The 16837-nt window shown below is 46.5% G+C and overlaps 1 protein-coding gene across 1 annotated transcript in view; it reads right to left on the reverse strand.

Annotated features, from left to right (window-relative positions):
* The window catches only part of LOC118503482 (ecto-NOX disulfide-thiol exchanger 2), a 12263-nt gene extending 10124 nt beyond the window's left edge, over positions 1–2139 (reverse strand). The window contains exons 1-2 of the mRNA XM_036036784.1: positions 1826–2139; positions 423–1739 (exon numbers count right to left, since the gene is read on the reverse strand). Of these exons, the coding sequence (XP_035892677.1) occupies positions 423–1739; positions 1826–1871 (1363 nt within the window). The 5' untranslated portion in view covers positions 1872–2139. The remainder of the gene's footprint in view (positions 1–422; positions 1740–1825) is intronic.
* Positions 2140–16837: the final 14698 nt, after the last annotated feature.

Raw genomic sequence — 16837 nt, forward strand, 5'->3', positions numbered from 1 at the left:
GCGCCTGCGGAAAAAGCTTTCCTCCTGGTGATCCTGCCAGGAACACTAGAGCAACACTGTCCCTTGTTTTACTACCTATATTATCGAGTTTCCTCGAGTGTGCGCTAAAAACCTTAACGTATGAGGATGTTTTCGGGCTACACAACAACACAACTCACACGAAACGCAACAAAAGATGTAATATATCTATAGTGGTAGTAGTAGTAGAAGTAGCAGCAGCGGTAAATAGTAACAGTAATATATAGGGTAGACTAACGTACTAATAGCAGCAGTACTTGCGCTCCCGGGTGCGCGCAAACGTGCCCACACCGGGGAACGAGTGTGTGCGGTCTTGAGGTAGGACACTTGGACACAACAACAGGGGACTCAAAAACATTCGATACAACCGTAACAAGCGTCTCTTAAGCATGCAGCGTACTTACACTGTGCTAGCATGCCCTTCGTCTGCCGCCGGTACTGCTCCCGGGCCCGCTTCAGCTCCTCGTCGCACACGCCTTTCTCGTTCAGCAACCGCCGGACGTGCGAGTTGGTGCTCTGGATCATCGAGTAGAAGTTGTTGGCGTTCTTCTTGCTGCAGTCACCCCGTTCGAGCCAGGTCACCAGCGTCTGGACGGCTTTGGCGAACGTTTCGTCGTTCTTGAGCCGTTCCGCCACCGAACCGGCCTCGTGCTCCGTGTAGTGAACCACCGGTTGTGGCGAAAGGGATCGAAAGCGATCCTCCTCCAGCCGTTCACGGTGTCGCTTTTCGCGCTGCAGCTTGCGCTGCTTACACTCGTACTCGTACTGATCGTCACGGGCCTGTGCGTAGTCCACGTGCAGCACTCCGAAGATGGGTGGTTCCTTTGCTTCCGTACCGCCACCTCCACCGCCACCACCACCCCCACCACCACCGTAGTTGAAATTGCTCCCAATCTTTACCCGATAGCCGGACAGATAGATGGCCGAATCGACGGACGCTTCGTACACGTACCGGATGTGGCAGAAGTTTTTCTTCGACAGCCGCAGGGTAGTGATTTCACCGCACCGTTCAAAGATTTCACGCATTACCTCCTCGGTCATGCCGGTCGGAAGCCCGCCGACGAACACCGTCCTGCATCCGGGTGGCCGTTCGATCGTTTTCGGTGTCGGTGCGTTCGGATTGGGCGGAAATAGGGTGCAGCTTTTGCAGTAAATTATTTCCTTAGCGGTTGCCGGTTTTTCCACGTTCCCGGAACCGGTGACAGCGCTGCCGGCAGCATTAGCGGCAAGCGAGCCCGTCTGGTTTGCGGTTCCGTTCATTGCGCCGGTTAGTTCGGCGCTCGGTGCCATCATCGGGAAGGGTTGCATGCTAATGAGGGAGGAACCGTCCACCATGTTCATGACGCCGGGCATCATCATGAACCCGTGGTGTGGAGACTGATGTTGCTGTAGCAGCTGATTGAACACGAGCTCACCGCCGTTTGCATGCTGCAGCTGGTTCTGGTGCTGTTTGTGCAGCTCTTCCAGCATCTTCTTGTTGATGCTGTCTTCGCGTGCTTTTTCCATCGCGGCCAACGCATTACCACCGTCCTTGAGCGATTCGTGCTCGGCTACCGTTTCCAGCTCCATCGGTGCCGCTCCGGACCCGTTCTGCATGGGTTTCATTTTAAACTCAAGCGGTTTATTGTTTATTCCTGCTATGAGGGCAGCATTGGTGGGTGTTGGTGGTGCGCCCAATTGTTGTGCGGTAAGAAAACCACCTGCACCCGATAGGAGTGGGTCTGAAAGGAAACATAACAGTACCAGAATAGTGTAAGCTTGAAAAGGAAAGACCAGATTCTATAAAAGCTTCCCGTTTTACACTTACGCATCGGATGCAGCCCCGGCCCTAGAGGATTAAAGGAAAACGACATCACGAGTATCCGAGTCCGAGCGACACTGGTGAGATAATTTATGGGAAAACGAAAAACGAACGGGAACAGCAACGCAACTACGCGCACAAAACTCCCGACCACGGTCACGCAAACGGAGAGAACTTATTCTCGCGATGGAAAAACTTTACGCAATCATTTTCCACCAGCAGACACACACGGACTAGAACACGGGCGAATTTTCAATTTTCACTTGTTCGCTTTGCAGTCCCTTTTTTCCAAAACAAGAACACCCTTTTTGACATTTTTCCTTTGAAAAACGCCTACACGCACACCATCGCAGGTGGGGCTGTTGATATCAAAGCGTTTATAGTGCACACGTGAATGTTTCAAACAAAGTTTATTTTGTATGAAAGTGGGATTGAGTCAAGCACAATGCGAAGTGTTTGCAAAACAGCTGGTCGTTCCAAGCCAGCTTCGATTGAAGATTGAAGCGTTTTTAACGATTTTGAAGCGTTTTATTGTACATTTGAATATTGACGGTTGCTGTAGTAATTCGGCACCTGTTGTAGATTATGAATTTTAAGATGGCAATGTTTAAGTAGCATTAAAAATCCTAGATACAATGTAGCCAAACACTGCAAGGCTTGAGAATTGTGACCTATTGAAACTTTAATAGTACTATCGACTATAAAAATCCTTCTCATAATACTTTCTCGTTTTGGAAATGTGTACTTAACATTACACTTAAGAAACATCAACAACCATAATTTTGACGATAAAATAAAACTAAAATCGTATTATTAAAACGATAAAAAGCACCTGTAAAGTGTAATCACACTCAGGTCCGATTTGTATTTCCGTCCTTGCAAAATAAGTACGTATCGCAAATTAAAAAAAAGACTACAAAAATACATCGCCTTTCCTCCCGTCACAAGATCCACTTTATGGATCGCAAAATATTCACCGTCTTTTCATTGAGGAAAAGTGGAAACCATCCTCCCTTTCAGAAGGACGAGCGAAAAAACAACAAAAACATCATTCTTCTCGACACAGAAATGGAAGAAAAACAAACTCTACCGGCGGCGGCTGGGAACGTGAAGCCGACGAAAAGCGACGGCTGGCTGGATAAAACCCATCCCACACATTGACCGGTTCGAGTTCCCCCCGAGCCTTATCCTTTATCCCTCCGTTTTCCTTCCCCTCCCGGTATCCATGGCTCGTATGTGTCCACGGCCAGGATACCAGGTGACGCGAGAGGACCGAGCTGCTATATTCTGGGGGAAGTCGGGTTGACGAAGCGAAGGACGGACACAAAAATGTTCTCTTCGCTCGGTGAGCTGTTGTGGGGCTGTCGGTGGAGTACAGTCACTGGTGACGTGCCTGGGATACGGTGAGGTCGCTAAAAAAATATCGAAATGTTATTTTTTCCCTTCGACATGTAGAACAAATATTTTAGTTTCGTCTCTTTGCCAGCGAACGCGCCAACCGAAATGGTGTACATATCCTTTGCGTCGTGGTATACATATCCTCCATCGGTACCATCCATCCCTTCAACTGAAACGAAAACGTGATCCGGCTCCACCCGTTCCCGCCCTCGACTGCACGGATGTACTAAAAACCCGTGTCCGTGTTGCGCATGTGTTGGCGGGAAAAATGGCGCGCTCTTTTATCGAGTGTGCTCACTCGTCCTGTTCGTTCTTGTCCATAGATGTTCACACATATACACATATACACACACGCGCGCAATGGATGGCACGATTCCGGGGATGCATTTACGTCCTACGAGAACCGTGATCGAACAAAAACATTTGCGGGGAGGTGAACTCTTCGTGGGTTGGGGTGGTGTAGGGGCTGTTGGGGGGATTGTGTTCCTCCCCCGAAGCGGGAAAGGCAAGCTACGCCAAAAACAACACTGGCTGGAAATGAAAAATAATACACCGGCTGGTTCCGGTGCGTTACCGGCCATTCGCATTCCCTCGTGTGGGACGGTTTTGTGTCTTGCGGTCGTTTTGATAGCGGGGTGGAAACGGTATTTCTTAAGGATTCGGATTCGTCCTTGTCCGTCGTTCCCTTTCCTTTGTTTGCTTTGTGCCTTGTTATTCGTCGGGGTACAGTAAAAAAAAAATGCAATCGTCTTGTTAAGCTGAATGTAAATTAAAAAACTATATATTTATTATTTTATGTTTAACTACAATTTTAATGTTTGATTTTAATAATCCTGATTTGTGAGATATGAGAAGCACTTAAGCAATGACAGGATCTAGCGATACGATGGCTTTTAAGGAGAGGTATACACACGGTACTCCTCACAGGGCGGGACTCTGTACAACACTGAGCAACAAATTTTGTACCGTACCTCCAATTCATAGACCATGTCATTGGGATGTCCTTCCCATCCTATGTTAGGTATTGCTGAGGTATGGGATAGTGAACCGATGCCTAGCGATTGGAATCTTGGCAGCATCTATCCCATATATACAATACAGAAGATAGGCTTCTTCTTCAGTAAAGTAATCGGTCCTGGCGTACGGGGAGGCGGTCTGGATGGAATATGAACATCCCGGGCCTGCCGTGTTGTCGCCTCGGCCACCGGAGATAGGCTAGAGTACAGGCAACTACAGGGGTATCACGGTGTTGAATACCGCCTACAAGATCTTCTCTCTGATATTGCAAGATCGACTTGTGCCATTTGTCCAGGAGACAGTTGGAAACTGTCGAAGAGAGAATGCCGAAACGTAAGCTCATCTACGCACCAGATTGTTTGCGTACGTGGGGAAGGGCAATGGAGGAGTCGCTATCATGACGAGCTCTACGAGCTCGGTAGGCTTCGGTGGGCTGGTCATGTTATGAGAATGACACCGACAGGACGATCCCGCCCGTAAAGTCCTTTGATTGGCAGAGGACGGAACTAGACCGTGACTGGTATCGAGCATTGTTGCAACAGGGCAAGATCACGAACCGGTTGAAGCGGGCGATAAATAAGTAAGTAAGTATTTGAAGTACGCCGCTATCAAGCTGTTCCAAGAGTCCTATTGATGAAGCAAAAGATGATGGAGTACTAGTTAACTAATCTTATTTTAAAAAGGTCACTCCATCTCAATTTGGGCCTACCATGCCTTCCTCGATCTATGTGGACGGCCTTAAACGACTTTAAAGGCTAGAATAAGACCAGCCCTCCGGAGCCTCGAGAGTCTAGTTCCCTGCACAATGGTGAGATCACTGTACGGTACGGGGAGTCTTCGAATTTTATAATAAACGTTCATGCCGTCGTCGTGAGTGTAATCGAGTCGGTGATTAACGATCATTGTTATCCAAAAAAATATCATTCTACAAAGCGTTTTTTTACAACGCTGAAGCAAAGAGTGCAAGCGTTATCCATGGCTGGACAGAGCCCGTCTTGATCATCCGCATCCAAAGCTGGAGCTGGATGTGGGGGATAATTTGGGTTGTGCGTGTCACATGCAACGGTGTTCCGGGAGTTAGCTGCAGGGCCACGGAAAGCAACAGCGTTGGTTTAATATAACTTTATTAATAATTGCTAAGTAAAAAGCGAAAAACTTGAGATAAATAAAGAAAAGTTAAAATTAAAAAAAAAATATTAAAAAAAGCAACCTCCGAGCGCAGGTTCTCATACGAAATCGGACATCGGTGCGGCCACACGCACCGCGAGATAATCACGGCGCATTCTAATCCTTCACCTTGACCATGTTAATCTCACAGCTGTACGGTGCGTTCTACGGCAGTATCCCATCACGGGGCCAATTTATTACTCCGCACCATTCCCAAAAGGCACACGGACACGCCGTTTGGCTGATGAGTGCAGCTCCATTTGACGTTTGTTTAGTGCACTTTCTGCATTTTTTGCTCTGCCGGGAGAGAAAAACCGAACGCGCCCATACACTGCCGCACGCATCAAATCCATCGACGATTGGCCGGTGATGATAGGACGGCGTGTTGGCATCGCCGACGAGTTAAGTTATTAATGCATCTTCAGCGCCTGTCGGGGTTCGCCTCACATTTCATCGATTTCATGCTGCTGCTGCAAGCTCATGACTGATGCATCCAGCTGCATCAATACACGTTGCGTTCGACACACCGCTCTGCAGCTCGTCCTGCATCCGGTGTCTGCCACCCGAAACCCCGTGCACATCGCGTAGGATTCGTTGTTCTGGTCGTTTTGCTCTGGATCGATGTTGGGGGAATGAACATATCGTTGTTTTCGCTCACCATTGCCTAGCTTCATAAATTATCGTGCTCGCGCTCGGCCGGTGCTTGATGATTCGCGAACCATCATTTTAAAGTGGGAATAGAGAGACGGTTAAAGTGACCGATAGTGAGAATGAGAGAGAGAGAGAAAGACCCCGAGTGACGATTAATAACGTTTGATAATTTATTTAAAAATATTCCAAATCATTCGTCATCCATCCATGTGCTGGCTGATGGATTGATGCGAACGGAAGGCACGGGAAAATCGTGCCAGAGGAAAACAGGGAAAAGCACGTTCGTTGCGTCGCGCAGTGAACTGTATGATAATGGTGATGATATGGAGATGAGTTTGATTATGCAAAAAAAAAACACACACACACACACGCACACAAGAAGAAGAAGAAAGAGGACTGATTTATTGCGGTTAGCGAAAGCAATAAAATTATACACATACTTGTAGTTTAAAAAAGACATTTTTATGAATTATGGCTTAATTGAAACGTGTGCTGGAGTATCGTAGCATAGAACTGCCTGAGCGCCCTTGCTGGACAGTGCAGGTTGTATGACGGCTTAAAAACAATTATCAGTACTTTAACGCGATATTTGAGGTTTAGGCTACAGATTGTATTTATAGGCTTAGTTGAATTATGTTTGCTAGCTACGCTGGCTTAGCATGGGATGCTATTGTACTACACTAATGCATGGCGCCTGATGGGAAACTCTTTTGGCCCCTTCAATATAACACAACGCTCACTAGTAGAGTAGCAGCGGCTTAATGGTGGAATTAAGTCTTTAGGTCACCATAAAGTATGGTAAAGTAAGGGCGAATGACGACAGGTCTGTGGTACAGTACACTAGGTGTATTTCAAACAGGCCAAACTCGACTAGAGGCTAGATTACAGACAGTCCGCACCTGGCACCTGGTAGGACCGGGAATCGAATCCCATCCTGATGACCTCTCTGTACGCATTGCAGACTATATCCGGCTACGGGTCACAAGGAGCACAGGAATATAAATGGCAGGCCCTAGACCATTCGAGGTTGTAGCTAAGCGAATAACGAAATTGGACTAGCCTTTGGATCGCTCGAGCTATAGTGCACACCATGCATTCCTCATTTTGAAGCTGAACTCAAAAAACGGCGAAGGAGTTGAGTTAACACATCTGGATCTTACGGTTCCTTTCGATTGTTAAATTACTCATCTGAGTTTTAAATGATGCCGATCGGTACAGGCCCGTGTTACGAATCCCTTCCGGACAGTCTATCGGTTATGCAGCACTCGGTATCCAGCAGTCAACATCCACATCAAGGGCGAAGATAGGAAAGAAAGTTCATTCACCAAATCAGATGGTGCTTAGGATGAAGGTTGATTGCTACTGATTTATTTAGCCCCTTTCTAATCTTGAGCATATGAATCCTTTATCCTGCTATAAAGGAAGCCAAAGGAATAATGTAAGTAAATAACCATCAGAACAAATTCTAGCGACCTTAGCGATCGAATCGTTAGGCCAGAGTGTGACATGTCATGAGATTAACGCCGACCGATCTAATCGTATAGGATCTATTTGGAATCATTCAAGAGAACAGTCACTTATCAAAAGACTGCCCATCAAACGAGCTTTTACTGTCAAAGATCACATACACCTCTGAGACATGGACTCCGCCTAAAACTGAAGAAACCCTTAGAAGGATCAAAAGGATTGTCTCGTATGTGTGGAAGAACAATGAAGGAGCCGCTACAATGACGAGCTCTACGAGCTGTACGATAGTCTCACCATCGTGCAACGAATTAGACTCGCCAGCTCATGGGCTGGTCACGTCATGAGAAGGACACCGGACGACCCAGCCCGTAAAGACCTTTTAGGCCGCCCACAAGGACAGAGGAGGCGTGGTAGGCCCAAATTGAGATGGAGTGATGGCGTTGTTGCGTCTGCGGAGATCAAACATGATCAATCCTCCAAAGCTCCACCATATCACAATAAAAAATTGTGGCTTAATTGTCTGTTAAACAAACAGACTTTAGGGGGCAAGATCCGGCATATTGAGCCGTCTGTGTCTTATGCTTATAATTGAATCGAGCGGTACGAAAAGGTATCGTAATAAGGTTGTCCCGCAGAAGCAACACGTGAAAACCGAAGACACAGCGCACACTTGACCGCACCCGGTGTGAATTCGGTGTATCGTCTGCAACCGCAAAGGTAGGTCCCCGACCCGACCCCCCCCGTAAGGTTCACGCTGGATGCGTGCCAGTGCCCGTTGCAACGGAAGAAAGTAGCAAGGAGCACAAAAGGATTACTCTTCCGCGGGTGGCAATGTGAGTTCGAGTGTGTGTGCGAACCATTTTTTTCCTCCCAGTTCGATATGTACATTTCGTATGCCTGTAACCTCTTGCAAAAGTGAAGGGATTTTTGTGCTCATTTATCGCTTGACACGATATTATATTTTCTCCCCCCACCCGGCCGCCCGAGGTCGTTTCGTTTTCGGGGAGGGTTGTTTTTTTGCTGTTGTTCTTCTTTGGTTCTCCCTTTTTCTTACATTTTTATTTTGCACTGCTTCCAGCGAACAAAAGGATCGCCCTTTTGATTTCACCAACCCCGGGACGGCTTGTGCCGCATTGCCCGTGTCCTTTGCCAGCCTGACCTGTGCGAAACGGTTCGCCGCTGCCAAGTGCAGCACGGTGCATCGAGATGGGTGGTGGTGCAGCAATAATTTGCAGTCCTATTTGCGATGGTGTAGAGGGGAGGGCGGCGGGGGCACACATGAGGACCGGGGCGAGAGGAAGGGCTGTGATTGTGCTGGGAGGGATGTTTTTTGGGCTTTGACACGAACCCCAAATGAACGCGGTTTCGGCAACAGCACGATGTGATATTCGATGGGCCAAAGCAATAATCTATTGAACGTGTAATGAAAAAAATAATAATAAAATTGATCGTTAAGAATGTTTTTCTTACTTAGTTTTATTTGTCAAAAGTAAATTTTTCATTTTTTCAATTAAACTAAGTGTTCTGTTCCGGGTTCGCTAAGCCTGAAAGTAGGCAATTTCTTAATAGCTCGTGTGATGTTAAAAGCCTGATTGAGCATCTTTGTCTTTGTCCTTTTTTTAGGGTTTTAGCCAAATTTAATTATTAAGCTTGCAAACTAAATCCTATACACATTGCATAGTTCCAGGCGCTGAGTTCTACCAACAAATCTAGTAGTGTTGATCAAGAAGAAACAATACTGTTGTAGGCATTCTGACCATTTTTTCTCGCATTACAGGATTTAGTTTAATCTAGTCTTGGTTGGTTAAACTTCACAATAACTGATGCACGACAGGGAAGTAACGTCTGCTCATTCAGATGTTTTCCATACAAATGCTTGTAAAATGTATTGACCTATTCATGTCGCTTTCTGCGCAGAGTTAAAGATAAAACGCAACACTTCCGGTGAATAGTGTACGTAACAGTGAATTCCGGGTCACTTTATTGTATTTTTCGACTAACATTTCGACTAACATCCTAAACTGAGCAGTACGGCCAGGCCGTTCCTAACCAATAAAAAAATCACCCTAAACTGTTCATGCAAGTAAAAAAATAAATAAAAGGGATAAACATGATGATTTTATCATAAAACTGCCAAGAAGTGTTTTGTATCATAATGAATATAAAAAAAATTGAACCTCGCTCATACTATGTGAAGAACGGCAGAGCGAGAGAGAGAGAGAGAGAGAGACATTTTTTAATCTCCAATCCATCTTAGCATCTAGAAACCGAATTTGGATAAATTTTGCGACTGGTTTACCCTGATCATCCAGTAGTCCTAGGGTAGTCCTCAAAGTAGAGCAATCGTTCGATTTTAAGGAGCCCGGATGCCCGTTAAAACCTTTGCATACTTGATTTTTGTGTAAAAACTATTTTATTCTAAGCTGATCATTTGCTAGTTTCTTCTTTATTTTTTCTGTGTTGCTAGGTGAAGATAAGCGAAATCCATTCTTAGCTTACGGATTATCAAAAGGATCATACGATCCAAGTCTATGCGTCTCATAGTTGCAGAGCTTCATCAACTTATTCTTCTTCGTGGCTTAACGTCGCACGAGAACATGCCGGTCATATAATGGCTTACTAAACTTAATGCTACCATCCAGTTGGAAATTCTACGGGGGTTTACGGTCTACCGTAGGACTTGAAGATCGGTACCGCAATAGCACTACCAATAAAAAAAGCATATGCATCGATTTTTGACCACCTTAAACACCCACAGTTCCAGCCGCGCTGGATGCTGGTTGGAGAATTTTGGCAACAACAAAAAATCATCCATCGCTCCCCCATTGCGTTCAGCGTTCAAAGGACTACAAAACAGCAACAAACAGCAGCAACCTCCAACCAATAATTGTACGCGAGTTACAGAGAAATGTAGCGGTTGGCGTGAAACTGGCTTTTCCAGGGCAGGGCACATTACTCTGGCCAGCGTGTTGCGCCACCAGTGCCTCCATCTTCATCCCCTCCTGCCCCTCATGTTCGACAGCTTAAATAATTCGAGCAGTGGTCTCGCACGGACAGTCTTTGAGGTTTCGCTCTTCATCCTCTGGTTTGGTGCTTCCTTGGCTCCAATCGATTGCAGGCTGATTGCGGTGCGCGGGTTAATTAGTATGGGAATTTATAGGACTTTAATTTGTTAAATCTGCAGTAATTTTTTTCTCCCCCCTACAACTCAACTGACTCGGTGGTGTAGGGAGGGGGGGGGGGTTTCATTCTGCCTCCCGTTCCTTATTCCCGTTGCAGGAGTTGGTCAGGATTTTGTGATATTTCTCTGGGTTGCCCCGGTGTTCTGTTACACCGAGCGAAGCGATCCTGAAGCAGCAGATCGGCCGAAATCGGGTGGTTTATTTTCCTCATTTTTCTTTCCGCAATCGTTCGGTTCGGTTGTGGTGCAGTATTTTCCAGTTTTTTTTACCCCAGCCTGCCTGCCTGCGGTAAAGGTTTTAAATGCAACAATTAACGCCGAACGAAATGCGTGCGGGCTTTGCTTGCTCGCTGCGTGGTGGGCCCGTTTCCCGTTTTCTTTTCCAAAATACTAAAACTTCAACCCCTTATAATTAACTTTGGGGGAAGCCTATGGAAATGCTTGCTATTGTTTTGTAAAGTTTTGTTTTCGTACTTTTGTTGTTGTTGTGGTGGTGGTTCGAATCATACCAATTCGATCAACAGTCAATCAAAACAAACGCCTCATCCCTCGGAAAGCAACACTACATAAATATGCGCATCTGCAATCGAATTCGGTGATTCTTTGAAAACAACAAACGAATGATGAAAATAATTGGAATCCTCGCGTGGAAAGCTCCATCGGCACAGGTGGGGTTGGTGTAAATTGAAAAATAATATTTTGTCCTATCGGTATCGCGCTATCACGGTGCAGGAATGTCTGCAAAACGAACAAAAAAACCCAAACTTTTGCCCCATTTGCATGCGTGGAAATTCATCCATCCCGGTGTTGCATCCCGACCAGCATCTCTATGCATGGGGGGGATGCAACTTTTTGCTCTGCTTTGCTGCGTGCGTGTACTGAGAGATGAATTTTGATATTAAAAATGCAATCCTGCTTGTTTGTCAGATTTTTGGTATAAAAATTCCGAACCCTTCCAACATTGCGCGTAGAGAAGATAAAATACTGTCCACACACCCGCGTACCAGGGAGGTAGCTGTTTTTCAGAAGTTTAACTTCTGAAACGAGTGCAGTCGCACGTGTGTAAATATCGGCAAGGTAGAACACAGCTCCATTACCCGGCAGACAGCGTCTGTGCAGCATGCATGCATCATCATCACACCGGCGGCAGGTACGTACTCCGTGACTGGAGAGATTCTGTCGAGTAAGCTCTATTTTTTTGTTGGTAGGAATATTGGGGCGTATACTGTCTAATTTTTTATGACATTTTCCCTATAAAATAGAAAAAGTGGAGAATTTAAAGGTAATTATTTTTTGGCAGGATAGAAAGAACGAGATCTTGCCTACAGAAAGAGTCAATGGGTTAAGTAAGTAAAATGTCAGACATCTTTTATGCTGCTTCTATTTTGATAACTTTTGCGCCGTTCACTACCTGGAACGACCTACAATACGGATGTATAACAAGCTTAAGAGACGGTGTTGTAGCAACAACCGAAATGTAGACGACTGCCTGTAATTAGCTGCCGAGTTTTGAATGATTATTAGCGAGAACGGACGCCGTACAGCATCATTATTGACACTCCCCCCGAGACGTCATTGATAATGAGGGTTACCGTGTCTCGTGTACTAGTGAGCTGTCCTGCATTGTCTAGATCCGGTGGGCGAATGCATTGTTTGGACAATGTTGTTCGATCGTCCGTTTAGAAACTCCACCCCCTCCCCGAAACTGAGGCACACCTTGTCCTCGCTGCACGCTACCTGTTCCAACTGCTTGGGTGTCCAACTAGCCAACTGGTCTAGCTCGAGCAGCACACCTGCCCGGTTTGCTAATGGAAGGAATTCCCAACCGTTAGACGATGCAGTTTTGCAAGCGCAAGAACCATCCCCCGTTTCTGTACCTCGGTCTGCTATAAAAGCACGGACAGTATTGGCCCAGGCGCTCATTCCCTGTCCCACCGCCAGACCAACCGAAATGGACGAGTTTGAGAGTGTGATCGATTTGCTAGAATGTCCGTACAACCCGGCACACAAGCTGCTCGGCCACACGTTCGCACGCCACGTAAGCAGATGCCGGCGGGCGTACGGCGTGCTCAAGATTGTGCCGTGCCCGTTCAACCCGGAACATCAGGTGCCCGAGCTGGAGATGACGCTGCACAAGCTGGAGTGTGAGGATCGGGAAGCGTTCGAGCAGTACAAGTTTTGCTTCACCTCGCTCATTTCACCGACGCAGAAGGTGTCGCCCACGCTTTCGCCTCCGATAGCGGTGGGTCGGCGCGCGAAGGACACCACCGATTTGACGGACGGACAGTCCCCGCGACGATCGATGGCTACGCGCAGACGAACGCTCTGTGGCGCACTGACAGCAGCAGCTCCAACCGCACCTTCGCCTTCCGTCGTGGTGGATCATTCCAGCGGCCGGGTGTACGATCTGCGTACTGCTTGCCGTGCCGGGCGCAAGGACAGTAGCCCACGTGCGTCACCGACAATCGATAGAAAGCTTCCGGTTGCGACTGTTACGCCGGTCCCGAAAAGTCCCAAACCAGCGGCACTGATACGAGCGCCAACGTTTGAGAAGGAAAACGCTGCCATCAAAACGCCCAACCTGCAGAAGTTCCGTACGCCGGTGAAGATTTCGGAACGGAAGCTAAGCATCGAAGACTTTCGCCAGCGGTGGAAGCAGGTGCACAACGAGCGCCGGGCCCAGTCACGCAGCCGGGATCGTAGTGCACGGCGGAGCTGCTATCAGTAGCGAGTGGCATTAAGTAAATGTAGCTTAGAACATTATAGCGATAGTCAGAGCCAGCACCGAATACGAATAAACCACCCAATGAAGCCTGTTCGTTCCTTTCAACCACTGACTACTGTCTTGCTGCGCTGTCGTGTGTCGACGCTTTGACAGATCGACGCCATGATCGATGATCAGCGTGATGCTGCATCACGTAATACATTTTAATCGCCACAACTTAATTTCTATGAATTACCCGTTTAGAGCTGATTCCCTCTGGTCGGCAATTATGTTGTCATCGTTCGAGGGTGGGCCAACTGCTCTTCCGCGGGAGGCGGGCGCTGCAACTTTCTTTTTTTGTTTGGTCGCTTCCTTTTGCTACGCTCGCTTTAACGCAGCCGCCGATCGTGGGCTGCGTCAGCGTTAGTGAAGAAAGTGGGAACGATAATGAGAGGATGGGTCACTGGTATCACTCGGCAGGGCGTTGCATTAAAACCGGCCCTGCCAGGCAGGCTGCTGGCACCGCTGCTGCTACTCTTCGGCTTCTACCGGATGCGCTTTCTATATTAGATCAACACCTCGCGCTAGGTGCGTTGTTTAATGGGAAACTAATGCATTGTAAAACGAGCGACGACATCGTGTCCGAGGGACATTAGCGTGCCGTGCCGGGTACCGATCGGTGCTAATTAAAATGTTCGACACGGGTGTACAAGGGCCGTTCTTACATTGTAGGAGATCAAAGGGATTCGATTCGAAACTGTACAATCTGCGTGATGTAGTCTACACTACAGGTGCAGCAAAGGAGTGCAAGAGACTGGACGAAGTCGTTTACATTTTTGGGCCAAGATACCAATGTATCTTGTAATACTAAACGATTTAAGAAATCTTGTTTGTCGTGATGTTCTTAAGGCGTTTGATCACTTCTTCATCTCCAGGGATCTCATTGGGACATTTATGCATCAATCTAACATGCTCTAAAAATTGTCAACAGGATTGAGCTCCGCTGATTAAGCTCACCAATGTAGATCAATTTCCTTGATGTTTAAAATTTCATTGCAGGTTTAAATCCCATTATACCGCTGGAAACTCTGGTATCCTCTAGAAAGACATGATCTGGTGTCTAATCCATTTCCAGGCTGCATCCGATCTCCCTCACGTCTGACTCCCTCTTTATCCAGCCGACGAGCTTGCTGTAATTCTCTACGCCTCGTGCGTAGATGAGTCTGGGATCCTCATCATGTGGCCTAAACCAGCATATCTTCTTCCGGTTTTGGTAATCGCCAGGATGTCTGCGTCGCCAAACACCTCAGCTAGCTCGTGGTTCATTATCAACTGATCGACAGATTTTAAATTGGTAGTGAGCATAACGTTATAGCGATTGATAATCCACACGTCCTACATAAGAGGACCCGGGTGCGGATGAGATTTGATACCGGTCGCCTTTAGTGCTAACAAACTAGCGCCACCACCACCTACCCTACTTCCAACCCACCCCGGTGTGAAATGATTTATTGTTGCAGTTAAAGCACATGTGCACATGATCACGGTGGCGTCAATTAAGATCACAGTATGGGTTAAGATTTGGTGCCGAAGTTTTCTTTCTCCTGCCGTTCGGCTTTAAGAATTGTATGAAAAATAATCGCCCGCATGGAGCGAATTACTGGAACGAATATTTTTAATTACCTTTCCCGGCAGAGTATTCAAAACACGTCAGTTCCTTGTTAAGCAAAAAATCTCAGCATACGCACAAGAAAGCGTTTGGATGGGAAAAATGTCACCTGACGTGCACACCGTTGGCTGCATCCGTTGGCTGGTTGCCCCGTTAATGCAAGATATATGTCCGCAGTGTGAATTCCTTCCCGTTTCTCGCTTTGTTGTGACATTTGCCCAAAAACTCTGCCAAAAAAAGAAGAGAAAAACACACACGCCCGTAATGACTTTCTGGAAGCTAAAACACCCCATTCGAAACGCAGCGTGAGTTGAGGCGTTTTTGTTAATTTTAATCGAAATGAATCAGTTAAAAAAAAAACAGATTACCATCAACGTAATCGTACCAAACCACTGCAGGAGCTCGGTTTGTCTTTACATGCCGAATCAATCGTACGTGAAACTCTCCACCGGGGCACAGCAGGAGGGCAATGTTGGGAGGTTGAGTAAAGGAGCACAGCGTGCGTTTAATTTAATATTTTACCTTGCCTCCTCTTAAATGATCGTTATTTAGGTAGCTGAATGATCATGAAAATGGTCGCTCCTGGTGGGTATCGCAACAGCTAGAATCCATTTAAATCATGGGTTTATGGTGGAAGGTTACATACTTAAGTGCATTGTTTAAATTTTCTAGCCCTAGTTTCTAGTAAATGGATGAAGATTCAGTGCTTTTTTGTACCTTTTAAAGCGAAGTTTCACCTCAAGAAAGGCTGTGCATTACGATCATACACTCATGATCATGAAGCATACCGAGCATTACTTAGTACCCGCATGCACTTCACGTTAACTGGCAGCGTTATGTGTTTTTCGAAACGTACTCACAATACGCCTCAAAAACTATCCAAAACCAAGGAAGGCATTCGGAGCAGATAAGTATAACAATAAAATTTAATCATCTCTTCGCACGGTTCGCTCCGTGAAATCGTCCGAAACCCATTGTGGCGTTGTTATGCGATTCGTACAAACCCATCAATCGTCATATTCCCGCCGGCTAGAGAATACCGACCGACCGATCGCCAAATGTCCCGTTCGCCATGTTTTGACACTTACAGGATGGGAAATTAAAACTGGCACCGGGTGGAATTGTATGCCCATTTCCATGCCGTTTGCTTTGCACACCCGTTAATCGGTATGATAAAAATTTATTAACAAAAATTACACCGTCAGCTGTTGGCGGGCCGGGCTGCGAACCTGCGCTTTTTCTTAACGGTGCAAGATCGTATCGAATGCTGGCGGTAGATTTAGTGCTCACTGACGGAATGTTTGATCAGTGGTGGCACTGGTGGCCCGGTCCTCGATGGAGCATACCCATCTTTGCCATCAACCTTGTGTCTCGAACCCATTGGCACAAGGGTCGGAGCATCGGAAATGAAATAAGCATCTCGGCGGTGATTCTTTCGGGGAAGCGAAATTGCTTCTGGGCGTTCGGTCTTCCTTTGACGATTAATTTATTTTAATGTACGTACGTTCGATCTGATTGTGGTTGAGAACGCATCCTGCATCGGTACCAGTTTTGTTTTTAAACATACAATATGATACCCGCTTGTTACAGTCACTACTCGTTTTAAAATAAAACAAAAATTATAATTAGTTTTAATATTTAGCTTGCTAGCTTGCTCGGATGCATCGTATGTCTGAAGGTATGCAATTAACATGCAATTTAATGAGATCTGCTATAGTTGTGTACTTTTTTCCGAACATTAATATATTTTTTTATATAAGTTAG

This window comes from Anopheles stephensi, chromosome 2, assembly GCF_013141755.1.
Source record: "Anopheles stephensi strain Indian chromosome 2, UCI_ANSTEP_V1.0, whole genome shotgun sequence".
In the NCBI taxonomy this organism is placed as follows: domain Eukaryota; kingdom Metazoa; phylum Arthropoda; class Insecta; order Diptera; family Culicidae; genus Anopheles; species Anopheles stephensi.